Source organism: Pezoporus wallicus, unplaced genomic scaffold (assembly GCF_028554395.1).
Source record: "Pezoporus wallicus isolate ANWC-B61680 ecotype Strahan unplaced genomic scaffold, APGP_CSIRO_Pwel_v1 scaffold_3294, whole genome shotgun sequence".
NCBI classification, from domain to species: domain Eukaryota; kingdom Metazoa; phylum Chordata; class Aves; order Psittaciformes; family Psittacidae; genus Pezoporus; species Pezoporus wallicus.
This window is the reverse complement of record NW_026635478.1, coordinates 4,513,457-4,527,146: the sequence shown is the minus strand read 5'-3', so window position 1 is coordinate 4,527,146 and position 13,690 is coordinate 4,513,457. Positions and strand designations below refer to the sequence as shown.

The window sequence follows — 13,690 nt, the reverse complement described above, 5'->3', positions numbered from 1 at the left end:
ATTACTAACTATGGCATGTAGGCATGCATGGGGTGAGAAATATTCTGTGATGTAGCTCCTAGTAAAGGAAGTTTACAAAAAAGTGTTAGGGTTTGACTTTGTTTTTTTGGTTTTGGGTTTTTTTTTTTTTTTTACATTTACAGTGATTTGCTGTTCGTTAAGCTCTGCTATCTTGTGGCTTTTGATATTCCAAAGAGGTTTTATTCAGTTTGCTATTCATTCCAGGTCAGCTAACATAAACTCAATAATGGTTTGGACAGATTTCCTTCTTGTAATGAACCTAGAATTGGCATACACAGCCTAAACTCTTCCTGTTTCACATCTGCAGGAGCTTTCTCAGAGTGATTTGGCTCTCCCTTTCTTATATTTTTGCAGTGGAAATTTGCATCAACATGTTACAAGGCTTCTGCACTGTCTGTATCCCAGACACAGACACATGCTGCCTACTGAACTCAATGAAGCTTCTTGACACCAAAATCAATTATAGCAAAAGCTGGTTCTCACTGCAGGAAAGTCCAATTACACTCTCATCTGGGCCAAAGCTGCAATTCTTCATGGAAACAATGCTAATACTCAGCCTGCAACTGTTCATGTCAAAGCGACTGCTCTGATAGGTGAGCAGTGGCTGCAGGAAGAGGCAGTCTTTCTATAGTAAGGATCTGGTGCTCTGATTTACAGAGCACCACCACTTGTTTTCAGGCTCACAAACTCTGCCATGCACCTAAATATTTGCACCGAAGTCCAGTGGGAACTAATGGCTCAAAGGTTTCAGCAGGGTATGTAGTTCATCTTTTAAATAACTATCTCAAAGATCAGCGCATCCAAAAATACCTGCTGAGCAATGTTTACTTAAGCATGTGCTTAAAGCTGAGCTCAAACTAAGTGCTTTGCTGAATTGTGATCAATCCATGTTTCTGGTCATATTACTCAGTTTCTGCCAACAACCTCTCTTATTAGAAAGCAAATCCTCTGCTGCCTTATAAGCCAATAGAATGCATCCTTGTAAAGAAGGTGTCAAGGCTGAGTTTGCCTGAGCTGTGCTTGACAACTGTTTAGAAAGCCGATCCAAACAAATATTTTTAACCACATTTTGAGAATAATTGGTTTTCTTTTCATTGGAAAGTTCTCTTTGTTTATTATGGAAATATGCAGCGTGTTCTTTCTAACTGAAGGTTGAGGAATGAATTCACAAGCTTGCATATTACCCTGTGCAGTAGTCAGGGCATTCTGCTCTCAGAGCTTGGTCTTGATTGGGAAGAATTCTAGTCTCAGTTATAGCAGGGCACATATGCTGTAATCCAGAGCTGCATTTTGCAGATTGGTTCCAGTGGGAAGTTAAAGACCGCAGCACCTTGCAAGACCAAGTCCTGGGTTATCTCTGCAAACACGCAGAAGGGTTCAACAAGCAGTTGTGATAACAACAGTTCACTGCCACTGAAAGGTGAGGATTTCACTCCTCCCTGCTTCCTCACTTCCCTATAACTGTGGACCTTCTCCATCCCTTCCTAGCACTGGCTCTGGCAATCACTTGCTTTACAACTCACTAATTTGACAGAAAAAGATCTACTTTGTTCTTGTTGTTGCTACATTGGATTTTCTGCCAGATTAGTGAGGTCAAGCAGCTCCTGGAAGAGAAGGCAGCACTTATTACACTTGTATTTGCACAAGGACAGAATCAATTCAGGGTTAGTAACAAAAAGACACAATGGGAGGAAGAAAACTGAAAAGGAAGGAGGAATAGAAGGCCTTCCCTTTTCATCAGCAATGCTGTCTTAAGATCAGCTCAGCCCACTCTCCATAGCCCTATATACATAATAATTATAATAATAACAGTAATTACTGTTAGGTAATCCAAATCATTAATATCCAGAAGCCTTGCCCATAAGCAGGGTTCAACTGTTACATGAGGGGCTGCATATACACACTGCCCCAGCTCTAAAGAGCTGACAGCCTAATTTGGCACAATAAGCAATTAGAAGAGCAAAGCATGGAAGACAAAAGTGGTCAGGGAAGTGGAGGTAGTAGTTAGAGGAAGACATAACCAAACTTCAGTCCTGAAAGACTCACTGAATTGTTTGGTATATCAGGTGAATCAGATGGATTTAATCACTGAGAATAAATTAAACTACTTGCCGAGAAAGGAGCTTCACTGTATGGCTGTCAGTGATTTAGATCTCAGCATGTGAAACAGGTGAGTATATCACCTTATATATATATATCAGCCTTACCAAAGGGCTAATTATGCATTGCATTTCAACAAAAAAAGAACACCTCCCACTAAAGCGAACAGGAGATCTGCCCGAGTCAGGAGTGCAGCTGAACTGGGCACTTTGTGTATCAATCAGTCATGTTGCAAACAGTTTCTCAACATATTACAGCATCAATCCCCTTCTAAATAAACAAGCAAATCAACCAAGAAACCAACATCTAAAATTAATGTGAAAGATCCTGTTCTCTATTATCAGATTCGACATCCTTCCCCTCTCCTCAGGTTTTGGGCTGAGCAATGTTTGACAGCTCTTTATCCGAAACATGAAAAATACTACTTGCCTGGCACATACCATGCCTGTTTTATTGAAGAGGAAGGAAAAAAACATCATACATTTGGCCATTATCATTAAACAGCATGGTAAGGGACAAGTAAGCAGAGTCTGAGTTTGGATGAAAGAACGTCAAAGCACTGTTTTGCAAAGCTGATTTATATTTCTCACAGTTCATATATCTGAGATACCTGCATAAATTATAATCCTGATTTAGTATTTACTTAAGTTGTATTAGAAAACTTGTTAGAAACAAACCTTGAGCGTTGACAATCAAGACTTCTCTTTCTGCTAGTCTTGCTCTGCCATTGTATGTGGTGAAGGCATGAAACATCCTTCAGTAATAAAACAGAAGTTTCAGGGGAAAACAGAGTCCTTTGCAATAAAAACAATAACACAGCTTTTTGAGTTAAAGAAGCAACTTTGTGTCAGTCTTCACTAGTAAGTTGTACAGTGTTGTGTTATCATGACGAAGATAAGCTGTTATTTGTCTTTCAGCAACATCTTAACTGTAACATCCACAGCACTGAAAAGGTTTTGTTTGGAAATAAAAAGAAAACAAGGATGTGTTTTGATGAAAGGTGATGCTTTCCATCCAAGTCCAAGATATAAGCAATGGTTATTTAAGAGCACGGCATGCCATGTTAGACTCTTTCAAGTGCCATCCATTTCCAGTCTATGATAATTAAAACCAGTGAACTGTGTACATAAATGGTATGGATGAATAAAGGTAACTGATACACATGCCAAAGTAATCTGGAGTGTACACTGAAAATAGATTTGCAGATATTGCACTCATACTCTACCCTCTTCTTGTATCTATCCACTCCCTCGTGGTTTTACTCTGTTGTGCACTTGGATCCAAACCAGTAACAGCAGACAGTATTTTTTTCTCTTTGGGTCTCAAAAATCTAATGAAGATAGATATAAACCTGTAAAACTACAAAACTCACAAAAGATGCACATACTTTTTTTTTTTTTTTTTTTTTTTTGAGTGGGGACAGTAAAGCACACGACTAAATTATTTAGAAATTCTGAAACAGCAAGGTAATTAATAAAGTTATTTATAAAGAAGTGTATCTACAGTATTTAATAATTTAAGGCTCACAAGAAACTAACATATCAATGACAATAGAAGTTTTCTGCTCTAGGGTTAAAAGCACCAAATTCACTTCACATACTACCTAACCAATCTGTACAGACCACAAGTGGAAAACTCAGAAAGTGCTGATCTGCTGATGTTCCTAGTGCTTTACGGATGTTTCATTTCACAGGAATAAGAAATCCCCTTTCAACCATAAATACAGTTATACAGATAGATAGAAAATATACTGGAACAATTTCAATTTGAAACTACAGTACAAAAACCTCAACCTCCCTCCCACCCAATCCATTCATTCTCCACACACGCATCCTCCAACTCTTTAATACTAAACATGGAGCAACTGAATTGGTTACAAATGACCCATTTAAAACCGACCGCCATTTGCCAAAATAAGTTTCTACAAATTAGATTTTGCACTGTTGTAATTTACCAGCTCCTGCATCATGGAGCATAGCTTGTTCTTAGTCTATTTTAAAAATAGGTGACCCTTTGTGTCATGGAAAAAGAACATAAAAACATGTATTCCTGGAGGACTACTCAGGACAGTGATCAATTTACAAAATATAGCCTGAGTTAAAAAAACTAACTGGTACCAAAATAATAATTATAGTAGTAAGTTTCTGACACCAGCAAATACTTCTGCATCTCTGAACTAACTCTCTCCTCTCCTTACAGGTCTGTTTCCCTGTTGGTGTCCAGACAGAGAGCATAGAGGGATTTTCTGAGATCTACGTTACTTTTTGCTTTGATATTGGTTTTCTCTAAGGAGCTGGTGCCATTGTTGAACCCCTCACTGTTTTCCAAGTGCACAACAGATTTGTTCAGAGAGTTTCTACTGGCTCTCCTCTTCACATCTCCCCCAGCTGTACTGCCCTGAGCACTACTGTGTTCATCTTTGAGAACAGCTTGCTCATGATCAGTCTCTCGGTGGTAGAAGTAATTGAAGTTGGACACAATGACAGGGACAGGCAGGGCGATGGTGAGCACACCCGCGATGGCACACAAAGAACCCACAATCTTGCCCCCCACGGTGACAGGTCGCATGTCCCCATATCCCACAGTGGTCATGGTTACCACTGCCCACCAGAAGGCATCAGGGATGCTGGAAAAATGAGACTCAGGGTCATCAGCTTCGGCAAAGTAGACAGCACTGGAGAATAGGATCACCCCGATGAAAAGGAAAAAGATGAGGAGACCCAGCTCCCTCATGCTGGCTTTCAAGGTCTGTCCCAAGATCTGCAGCCCCTTGGAGTGCCTGGAGAGCTTGAAGATCCTGAAGACTCTGACCAGGCGGATGACTCTGAGGATGGCCAGGGACATGGCTTGCTGCTGGCCCCCACCCCCATTGCTGCTGCCAGTCCCAGGCTGATGCTGCTGGGCCAGCTCAGTTCCCAGGGTGATGAAGTAGGGGATGATGGCCACGATGTCGATGATGTTCATGATGTTGCGGGAGAATTCAGATTTGCTGGGGCAGGCGAAGAAGCGGACAAGGAGCTCAAAGGTGAACCAGATAACACATGTGGTCTCAATGATGAAGAAGGGGTCAGAGAGACTACTGGGTGGCTGCATGGGTTGGGGTTCCACAGTTGTGCCATTCAAACCTCCACTTTGTGTGGGCTGGGGCACAGGCATCTCTCTCTCATCCCTGAATTCTGGCAGGGTCTCCAGGCAGAAGGTGATGATGGAGATGAGGATGACCAGCACGGAGACAATGGCGATGGCTCGGGCTGAGCTGGAGCTCTCAGGGTACTCAAAGATGAGCCAGACCTGTCGCTGGAACTCATTATGGGGCAGGGGCTTTTCCTCCTCTTTGATGAAGCCCTCGTCCTCCCGGAAGCGCTCCATGGCCTCCTCACCCAACTGGTAGAAGCGGATCTCATCGGCAAAGACATCGATGGAGACATTGACGGGCCGACGGAGCTTGCCCCCGGACTGATAGAAGTAGAGGATCCCGTCGAAGCTGGGCCGGTTGCGGTCGAAGAAGTACTCGTTGCGGAGCGGGTCGAAGTAACGCATGCGCTTATCCGGGTCCCCCAGCAGCGTGTCGGGGAACTGATTGAGGGTGCCGAGCTGGGTCTCGAAGCGCAGCCCCGAGATGTTGATCAGCACCCGTTGGTGGTGCATGGCGCCCTGGTTCGCCACCGCCGCCGCCGCCGCCTCCTCCTCCTCCTCCTCGCCCGCCACCGCCATGGCCATGCCCCGGCGGTGCCCCCCTTCCTCCGAAGGGCCCATTTCCATCCCCGCACCACGGCGCGGCGGCGGCTGCGGTGGCGGTTGGGGCGTAGGGGCCGCTCCGCGCTCTGCCGCCCGCTCGTTGGGGCTGCACGCGCTGCCGCTGCGGCGCCTCTCGCCGCCTCCCCGAGGGGCAAGCGGGGGCCGCTCCTCGTCCTCCGGCGGCGGCGGCGGCGGCGGGGCACCCTCCTTGCCGTCGTTCAGCCGTGGAGCGGCAGCGGCGGAGCCGCCGATGTGCAGCAAGTTGCCCCTCCGCCGAGCCCGGGCACTGCCGCCGGCCGTGGCATCTTCGCTGCCCGCGATGGCCGTGGTGCCGCCGTTCTCCAGAGTCACCAGCGCGATCTCCATGGGCAGCGGCGGCAGGAGGCAGGCGCGTCTGAGGCGGCGGGCATGCTGCGCTCGCCGCTCCTCCGCCGCTGCCGCCGCCGCCGCCGCCGCCGCCGGCGGACACCTCCGGCCGACCGCCCTGCCCTGCCCTGCCCTGCCCTGCCCTGTTCTGCCCTGCCCTGCCCGCCTCCGCCTCACTGCGCGGCGGCGCACGGCCGACCGGCGGCCGGGGGAGCCGCCCGGGGACCCGGATATGAACGAGCGATCATTATATTATGGTCGCTTGACGTCAAAGAGGATCCCTTCTCCTCCGCGCTCCTGTGCCGGCACCGGGATGCCGTTTTCCCCCCGCCCCGCCCCCGCCCCGCGGGAGGGCTCCGCACCGGGGCAGCGACACGTTCCGGGCAGTGTATCGCACCCGTGGGGACCGCGACGGGCCCCCAGCAGAGCGGCTGCTGCGGATGCCGCAGGTGCCGCTGGACCGCGGCGGCGAAGGGATGTGGGGAGACGGACAGGGGCTTCGCGGCGGGGACCCGCTCCTGAGAAGCGGGAATCCCTCCTCCCCGTGGGGATTACGGTGCGGCCCCCACGCGTGGATTTCTCGCTAAAGGGATTGCTCGCAGAGAGGGCTCTGGCTGTCAACCCGCAGTCCCCGGTAATGAAAATCATAATCGAAAGCCCAGGGGATTCCTGATGCCTCTTGGTGTGTGTGTGTACTCCCCTTCCACCCCCCCCCCCCCCCCCCCCCCCCAGCGTAATGAGAACAAAGGAAGGGATTGGGTATTTTGGGGTATTTTTTTTTCAGTTTTGCTTGTTCTCTCTCTCCCCCCCCCCCCCCCCCCCATTCCCCCCAGTTTATCATGGTGCAGCTCCAAAAGATGTTTCCAAAGCCAGCAGGTTACCTTCATGTTGGCATTTGCAAACTGTACTTTACCTTTGATGCATTCTTAAACCCACATCCAGGGCTGATATGTTTCAGTAGATGCACATTTTATTAAAAAAAAAAAAAGGAATTGTAGCAGTTTTACACAGTGACTTCAATTACAGTTCAGTAATACAATCAATGCTAAGATCTTATTTGCTATATTCATGAACCCATCTATTCTACTGAAGATCTACATGGGAATATACTAAATATGTATACAAATACTATAGGCTTAAACCAGATATATATATCTCTATTCCGGCAGAGTTTCTCGGTTTCAAACAAAATATGTATAGAAAATACTAAGTGAAAGACCATTTTGCTTTTCAGTTGGCATCGCTGCAGTGACATTTTTACTCAGTCCTTGTGGTAGTACTGACAGCTCCCTCAAAAAGTTTACCTAGATTCAGAGGGATTAGTGGGTTTTCACTTAATTTAAAATGTTACCTCTGTGCATGAAATATGCCCAAAGAGGTTAGAAACAGTGCCCAAAAAGAAAACCGTGATTACATTAACTGGTTACTGTAAGAGATAAATTGCTCATAACACAACTGTGCCCCTTAATTTACTTTGAGAACTCTGTCACAGAATGGCTGACCTGTTCTGCCAGTGTTTGAAGTGAAGGACCACTTCTGTCACACAAGTATTTCCTAGTTGCAAAATGACAGATAAGTTTTCTAGAGCAGCCCTTTTAAAATAATGGCCCTTTAATTTACAGTTATTTAATGGAATAATGTATTAAACCTGCAAAATGTGTATAACACCTTTTGGGACCAGGAAACTGCGATAAATACAGACACACTTGTGCACCCCAGCAAGTATTGGCTCATCTGTTTTCAGTGAATGCCAGGGATTATATCTGTAGGAAGAGCTTGCACACTGGTTTTCCAGCTCTGTCAGCTCTTGTAATGCAAGATAATTCTCCCTCTAAACCTTACCTCAGAAATAACACTTTATTTCAAGAGGAAACATCCCTAGACATGTCCATACAGATCTCCCAGAGGCATTGCCAGTCAAAATCATTAACTTGCACCCCAGGAACTGTGGCACCTGGCTGTCACAACCACCTTTGGAGTCTGCTCAGCGACTAGGTCCCTTTCACAGGGCCAGTCACAGGCATCCACAGACACTCAACTGTGCTTTCACCTGCATGTGAATGTAACCAGGTACACAACATAAAACTGATGACTTGCTGGCACGTGTGCCTGCTCCCTCACCTCTCTGCTTTTTTCATTATGATTTAGCAAGAAGTATTTTTTACCCTGAGCACATACATGCACGCAATCAGTCCCTTAGACTCTAGCCCATCCACACCAAAACTTAACCATTCTCTCCAGCTCCCACTGCCACTCGGTTCTTCTAATCCAGTTATAATAACTTGTTGTCATGCTCTCTGACTTGGGTGTTGCTTTTCCTCCCCCTACCCGGTCCACACAGCACTCTTAGTGGCTTACCCCGCAGAGTCATTTGCAGGTTTTCTCCTGTGGCTGGATAAGGGGCTAGTAAATGGGACTGCCCTGGATAGGCAGCCTCAAGGGACTGGTTAAATGCAGTTCTTCTAAGAGTCCCCACTTTACCAGCTAGCACCAATGAGGGGCTTATACAAGCTTTGCAGAAGAAACTCTGTTCAGGCTAGAGATTCTTTATCTTCTACCTAAAGGCAGGCTGCATCCCCAACGGCACCTTAACTGCCATGGGGAGAAAAGAATGATCATATCTTTATGTCTTGTACATGCTGGGGGCATGCCTGTGCTCAGACCTGTGTAATCATGGGCACCTGCACCACGTAGGAGATAGCTGTAACTGCCTCGCTTGTGCTGCTGCATTTTCGGCTTTGCACTGGCCTCCCCTGTTCTCAGGTACTGGGGCAGATGCAACTGGCTGATCCAAGATGTCATGGGCTGACGAGCACCACCCAATACGTTACATAGAAAAGGCAGTGATGTGGCTGCTGGGAGCTGTCATTCAATGGCGGTATTCCTTTAGTCATACACAAACGCAGATACACACACACTACACACTCTCTGGTACACCTGACTAAGGTATGACCTTAGGGACATCCAGTCTTTTCACAAATACTCCCTTTTGGGCCACCCCTGTCACTGACAGTGGCTGTGGAGCTGCAGCATCACAAAAATAAAAGTACAACGCTGAGATGTGGAGAGATGCACACACCAGCCTCTAGAGGCTTAATCTGCCCACAGCCCTCCTCCTCAGTGGTGGCAGGACTAGATGCGTCTGCTTTGACACATTTTGTGGGGTCAGGGACCCCATGAATGTTCCTCAGGGGGTAACACGGGTGACTCATTTTTTTCCTCTCTGTGTGTTAACTAAACAATTTGCCCATCATGGCAGATGGTGAGGAAGTCAACTGAAGCTGAGAGGAAAACTGAACGGGTTAAAAACAAATCCATGTCTCCTCCACTTGGTTAATTCCCCAGCAGCCTGATCCTGTGTTGAGATGATTCAGGCCAGAGAGAGAGACTGCCACAGTCCCCAGGGGAGACCCTAGAGAAAAGACTCATATTTCCTGTTCAGGAGGATTAAGTACAAGGCCATTGACAAATCACAGTAAACATCTGGATGTGAGCACTCCATCTATCAAGCCCTAATCCACTAAGTTATTCATTAAAGAATTCAGCAAAATCACACTGGTTTATATATAGGGTCGGCTGGTTTTTAATGTTTTGCTTGGAGGGGTTTTGTACCTGTATCAACAGATTTTTATTTACTGCACAAAGCAATCTACTGTAGTCTGCTTTTCCTTAATTAATTGTTTAGAATTTTTTTTTACCCTTTTTTTTTAAAAAAAAAAAAACACCACAAACAACAAACCCACACTCTGCCAATATTTTCTGATAGCATAAAAAATAAAAAAAAAAAAATCCAATAGGTAAAACCCAGCCACTTTCCTGCGTTTTATATTTTTTGCAGTTTTAAGCCCAAGTCCCTCTGGAAGCTTTCCAGCACACAGTGATGGAAAAAACATTAAATAGTAATTGATTTTCTTTTCTGTATTTTGTTTTGATTAAAATGGGAATCCCTCTCATTTATCTTCAGAGAAAAAGTAACCATTGAGTAAATGGTCTGGTTAATTCAAAAGTAATTTGATCAGAACATCCATAATTTACATTGACTTGAACAGCAGGAAAGATGCTGAGCACTACCAGATATCAAGCTTATTCATTTAAGTAGACTACTTACATTATACATCTTGTGAACAAAAACTACCCTAAGAACATATAATAACTCACATTTTATAAGGGGGTGACTTGCACACAACTGTGCCCTTAGAAGTCATCTGGTAAGCTTGAATAACACTCCAGTCTGCTTACACGCAGACCAGACCAGACCATGTAGCTGAGCGCATTGTTTTTCACACAGCTGTGCCATCTTGTTTCCAGTGACATCTGCAGGCTTTACCATTGATATTGGTGGAATCAGCATTTGGCCCAGAGGTTTATATAAATCCAGCTGTGACAGGATATTTTCAATTCACCCTCAAAGCTTTGGACTCTGCCAGACAGCATGAATCATCCAAACTTGCAATTTATAATTTTCAGCCCTTTTGACTTACAGTGCATTGCTGTGATGTAATATTTAACTCTAGGGACTTGATCTTAAAGGGGAAATCTCATTCTGTGCCTTTATTCTCTTTTAAATTCCTGGAGCACATACCTCTGTCTACCCTAGGTTTTTGCTCTTGTCACAACAGGATACCCCACGTGTTCAGTGCCAACTGTGATAACCCAGTTTAAAACAGGAATGAAAAACGAGTACAATCCGAAGGAGCAAAGAATCAAGACCCGCAGAACCACTCAGCTATACCTATGCAATTTTATCTGTACTGCTAGTACAAATAATCTTACAAGTTAATTTTTTTTGCATCAGTGCTTTTGTAGTGGCTGTACTCCATGCCAACATCTATTTCTGTATGCAAAGCATGGTGTTTCTGAGCAAACCTAATCCTTCCTTATCATTCAACTGAAAATACTTCATTTTCATCCTATGGCTATTGAACTCATGCTGAAAAAAGCCCTTCCCAATTCAAAGTACAAGATCAGGCCACTCAAGCTGTGAGGAAGAGGGACAGGAATAGATAGATCAAAGATTGCATGTGTAGGACGAATAGTTACAGTGGCACGTGGTTGAGGTGATCAATCAAAAGTTGTCAGGTGGCAAATTCATACTTTTGTATTTGTTACCAGTTATGTGGCTAGTCACAGTCCATAATCCACTGCAGTAAGCTCTGTCATACACAGACACAAATTAAACTGCATGGGCTGCTAAAAAAAAAGCTAAATGGCATGTTTGCAAATGTATACATTTAAAAAATGAGTGGATTTGCAAAAACATTGAGTGAGCTCATCCAAATTTTCAGCTCATTTCTATTTTTTAAGCAGTCACTCAGACAGTTTAAAATAACTCATTCACAATTATTCAATTAATTATTGACTATTTTATATTTAATAATATATTTAATTATTATTTCATTATTTAAGGATACATTCAAAATTATGAATGTATCAAGAAAAATCAAAATATGTGATGCTTAGTCTGTTATAAAATTATTAGTGAATTCTTGAAATTAGTAACTACAGTCTGAAAAAGCTTATGTGAGGGGAAGCTAAGGTTGAGATCTACTTGTGATTCCCTCACATATAGAAAAAAAAGCTAAATTCATTATATTTTTTTGTAAGCACAGATAATTTAGCCAGCTGCAGGAAAGCATGCTCTACCATGAAAATAGGGTCCAAATGTACTGATGGTTTAAGCAGGATAAGGCCATAAGTGCATCATTAAGTGGATAGGAGTAATGAAACAGCTTTACTTGCACTAAGTCTCCAATGCTGGAGAGGCCTCAGGGGAAGACCTCAACATGAATACACTATGTTAGATACACAGCAGCTTTTTTTCCCCTGCCTCACCAAACAAAGGGAAAAATCGAAGACCCACCCAGAGATTTTTATTCTTTAAAGCTCTAGCAAAAGAAGCATTCTTGTATGCAAAAGCAGTACAGTTTATACCGTAGGTAGCATGGAAAAATATTTGGCAGGTAGAAAAACAGCTAGCACATAGATGTAAAATAAGCCCTGCTTTGCTTTTCATACTCACCAGTGAAAATCAGAAGAAAGACTACTCAAGTCAAAGGAATGAGATTTATGATGTATCATTGTGGTAATGTGAGCAAATCCTTTGTGTATGTGTGTGAAGGGGAGGAGGGCAAGGGATAGAAGAATACCATTTTCTCTTATATATTTGCATGTAGTAGCTAAAGGGAAGGTTTGTCATGTGAACACACACCGGTGATGACCAAGTTGCATTTATTTTGCACAGCCACTAAACTCCAGGTTGGTGTAGAGCATATTTTTTTATGTGTGTGTACATCCATTTGCTAGGTTCAGGCTACCATCTAATCCTCTGGACAGTCGAGACAAATTTGGCTTGACAACGGCAGTGCACCATGTTACTAATTCTAATCGTCTCTTTCAAAAGCTTTGTGTTTCAACTGTAAAAAAATCATGCCTCCATAATACTTGTTTTAATCAACAAAGCAGAATGCAATAAATAAATACTACTTTGTAGTTTAAAATCTGAATTTAGGGTTTTCAAGGCACTACCAGATCAAAACTTTACCAATATGTGTCTGCAGATGAATATGAGTGCCAAATTCTAGGAGCAAAGGAGAAGCCAATCAGTGATGTGCTAAAGTCAATGGAGCTAACACAGCTTTGTCCTAGCCAATGAATTGACTTTATACATTTTTTATTAATACTTTTACAATTAGGTAGTGGAGGTGGTTGCTTATGACAGTGTGAAACTTATCTTTGAGGGGAAAAGTATGAATAGAGAACTTCAGTCTATTCTATTAAAAATTATGGCATCATAAGGAACAATGCCAAGTAGTCTCAAATTGCACTGAAAGTTCTCTATTGCTATGAGAGCAGCCAAAAGCAAGTAAGCATTCAGAAAATGGTACATGATGATTCTTACTGCATTAGTTTATTTCACAGGATGAAAGTGCTAATAATGCCTTCTTTCTCTTCAGAACAGTGAAAAAACAGAGGCAGCTGTCCAGGCAGACAACATGATGCCCATTTTCCTTCATGCTTATGCTAATATAAAGTTAAACCATCAGAGCCATATAGCTGTAGTTCACCCCAGTTCTGGCTGGAGCTTCCTTAACATGAAAGCTGGGATGCAGTGCACAGATGAATGCATCCTGCAGTCCCTGTGAGTTCCTGGCTGCTGCTGTGACCTGAACACTGCTTTCAAGGCTGGAGGCACCTGCCCCTGCCTGATTTGGAAAAGTAAACTGAGACAGTCTTATGAATGCAAAGACAGGCTGCTATGCTGATGACTGCTTGTCTTGGGTTTGTATCAGCTTAATTAAGTGTGCTCCTAAACACCTTAATACATGAGTTTGTGGCATTCATTTTTATTTCCTAACCTGAGATACCTGAAGGTAACTCTGAGTCTGCACAAGAGCCTCGCACACACTCCCCAAATACATTTTCTTCATGCAGTCATGTTAGAAGCAGCAGAAAACGTGCAAATTCA

At 44.1% G+C, this 13,690-nt stretch overlaps 1 protein-coding gene and 1 long non-coding RNA gene across 2 annotated transcripts in view; both read right to left on the bottom strand.

Moving 5' to 3' along the window:
- The window catches only part of LOC130608294 (uncharacterized), a 29,606-nt gene extending 26,087 nt beyond the window's left edge, over nt 1-3,519 (bottom strand). Inside the window, exon 1 of the long non-coding RNA XR_008974504.1 lies at nt 2,799-3,519. This is a non-coding gene — a long non-coding RNA (uncharacterized LOC130608294). The remainder of the gene's footprint in view (nt 1-2,798) is intronic.
- A 69-nt stretch (nt 3,520-3,588) lies between these two features.
- LOC130608288 (potassium voltage-gated channel subfamily A member 5-like) lies at nt 3,589-6,337 on the bottom strand. The gene has a single exon (XM_057426122.1). The coding sequence runs from the start codon at nt 6,223-6,225 to the stop codon at nt 4,315-4,317; it is 1,911 nt and encodes a 636-aa protein (XP_057282105.1). The 5' UTR covers nt 6,226-6,337; the 3' UTR covers nt 3,589-4,314.
- Between the last annotated feature and the right edge of the window lie 7,353 nt (nt 6,338-13,690).

Bases quoted from the DNA above. Each gene is read 5' to 3' on its own strand.
- LOC130608288 (XM_057426122.1), bottom strand. From the start codon at position 6,225: ATGGAGATCGCGCTGGTGACTCTGGAGAACGGCGGCACCACGGCCATC.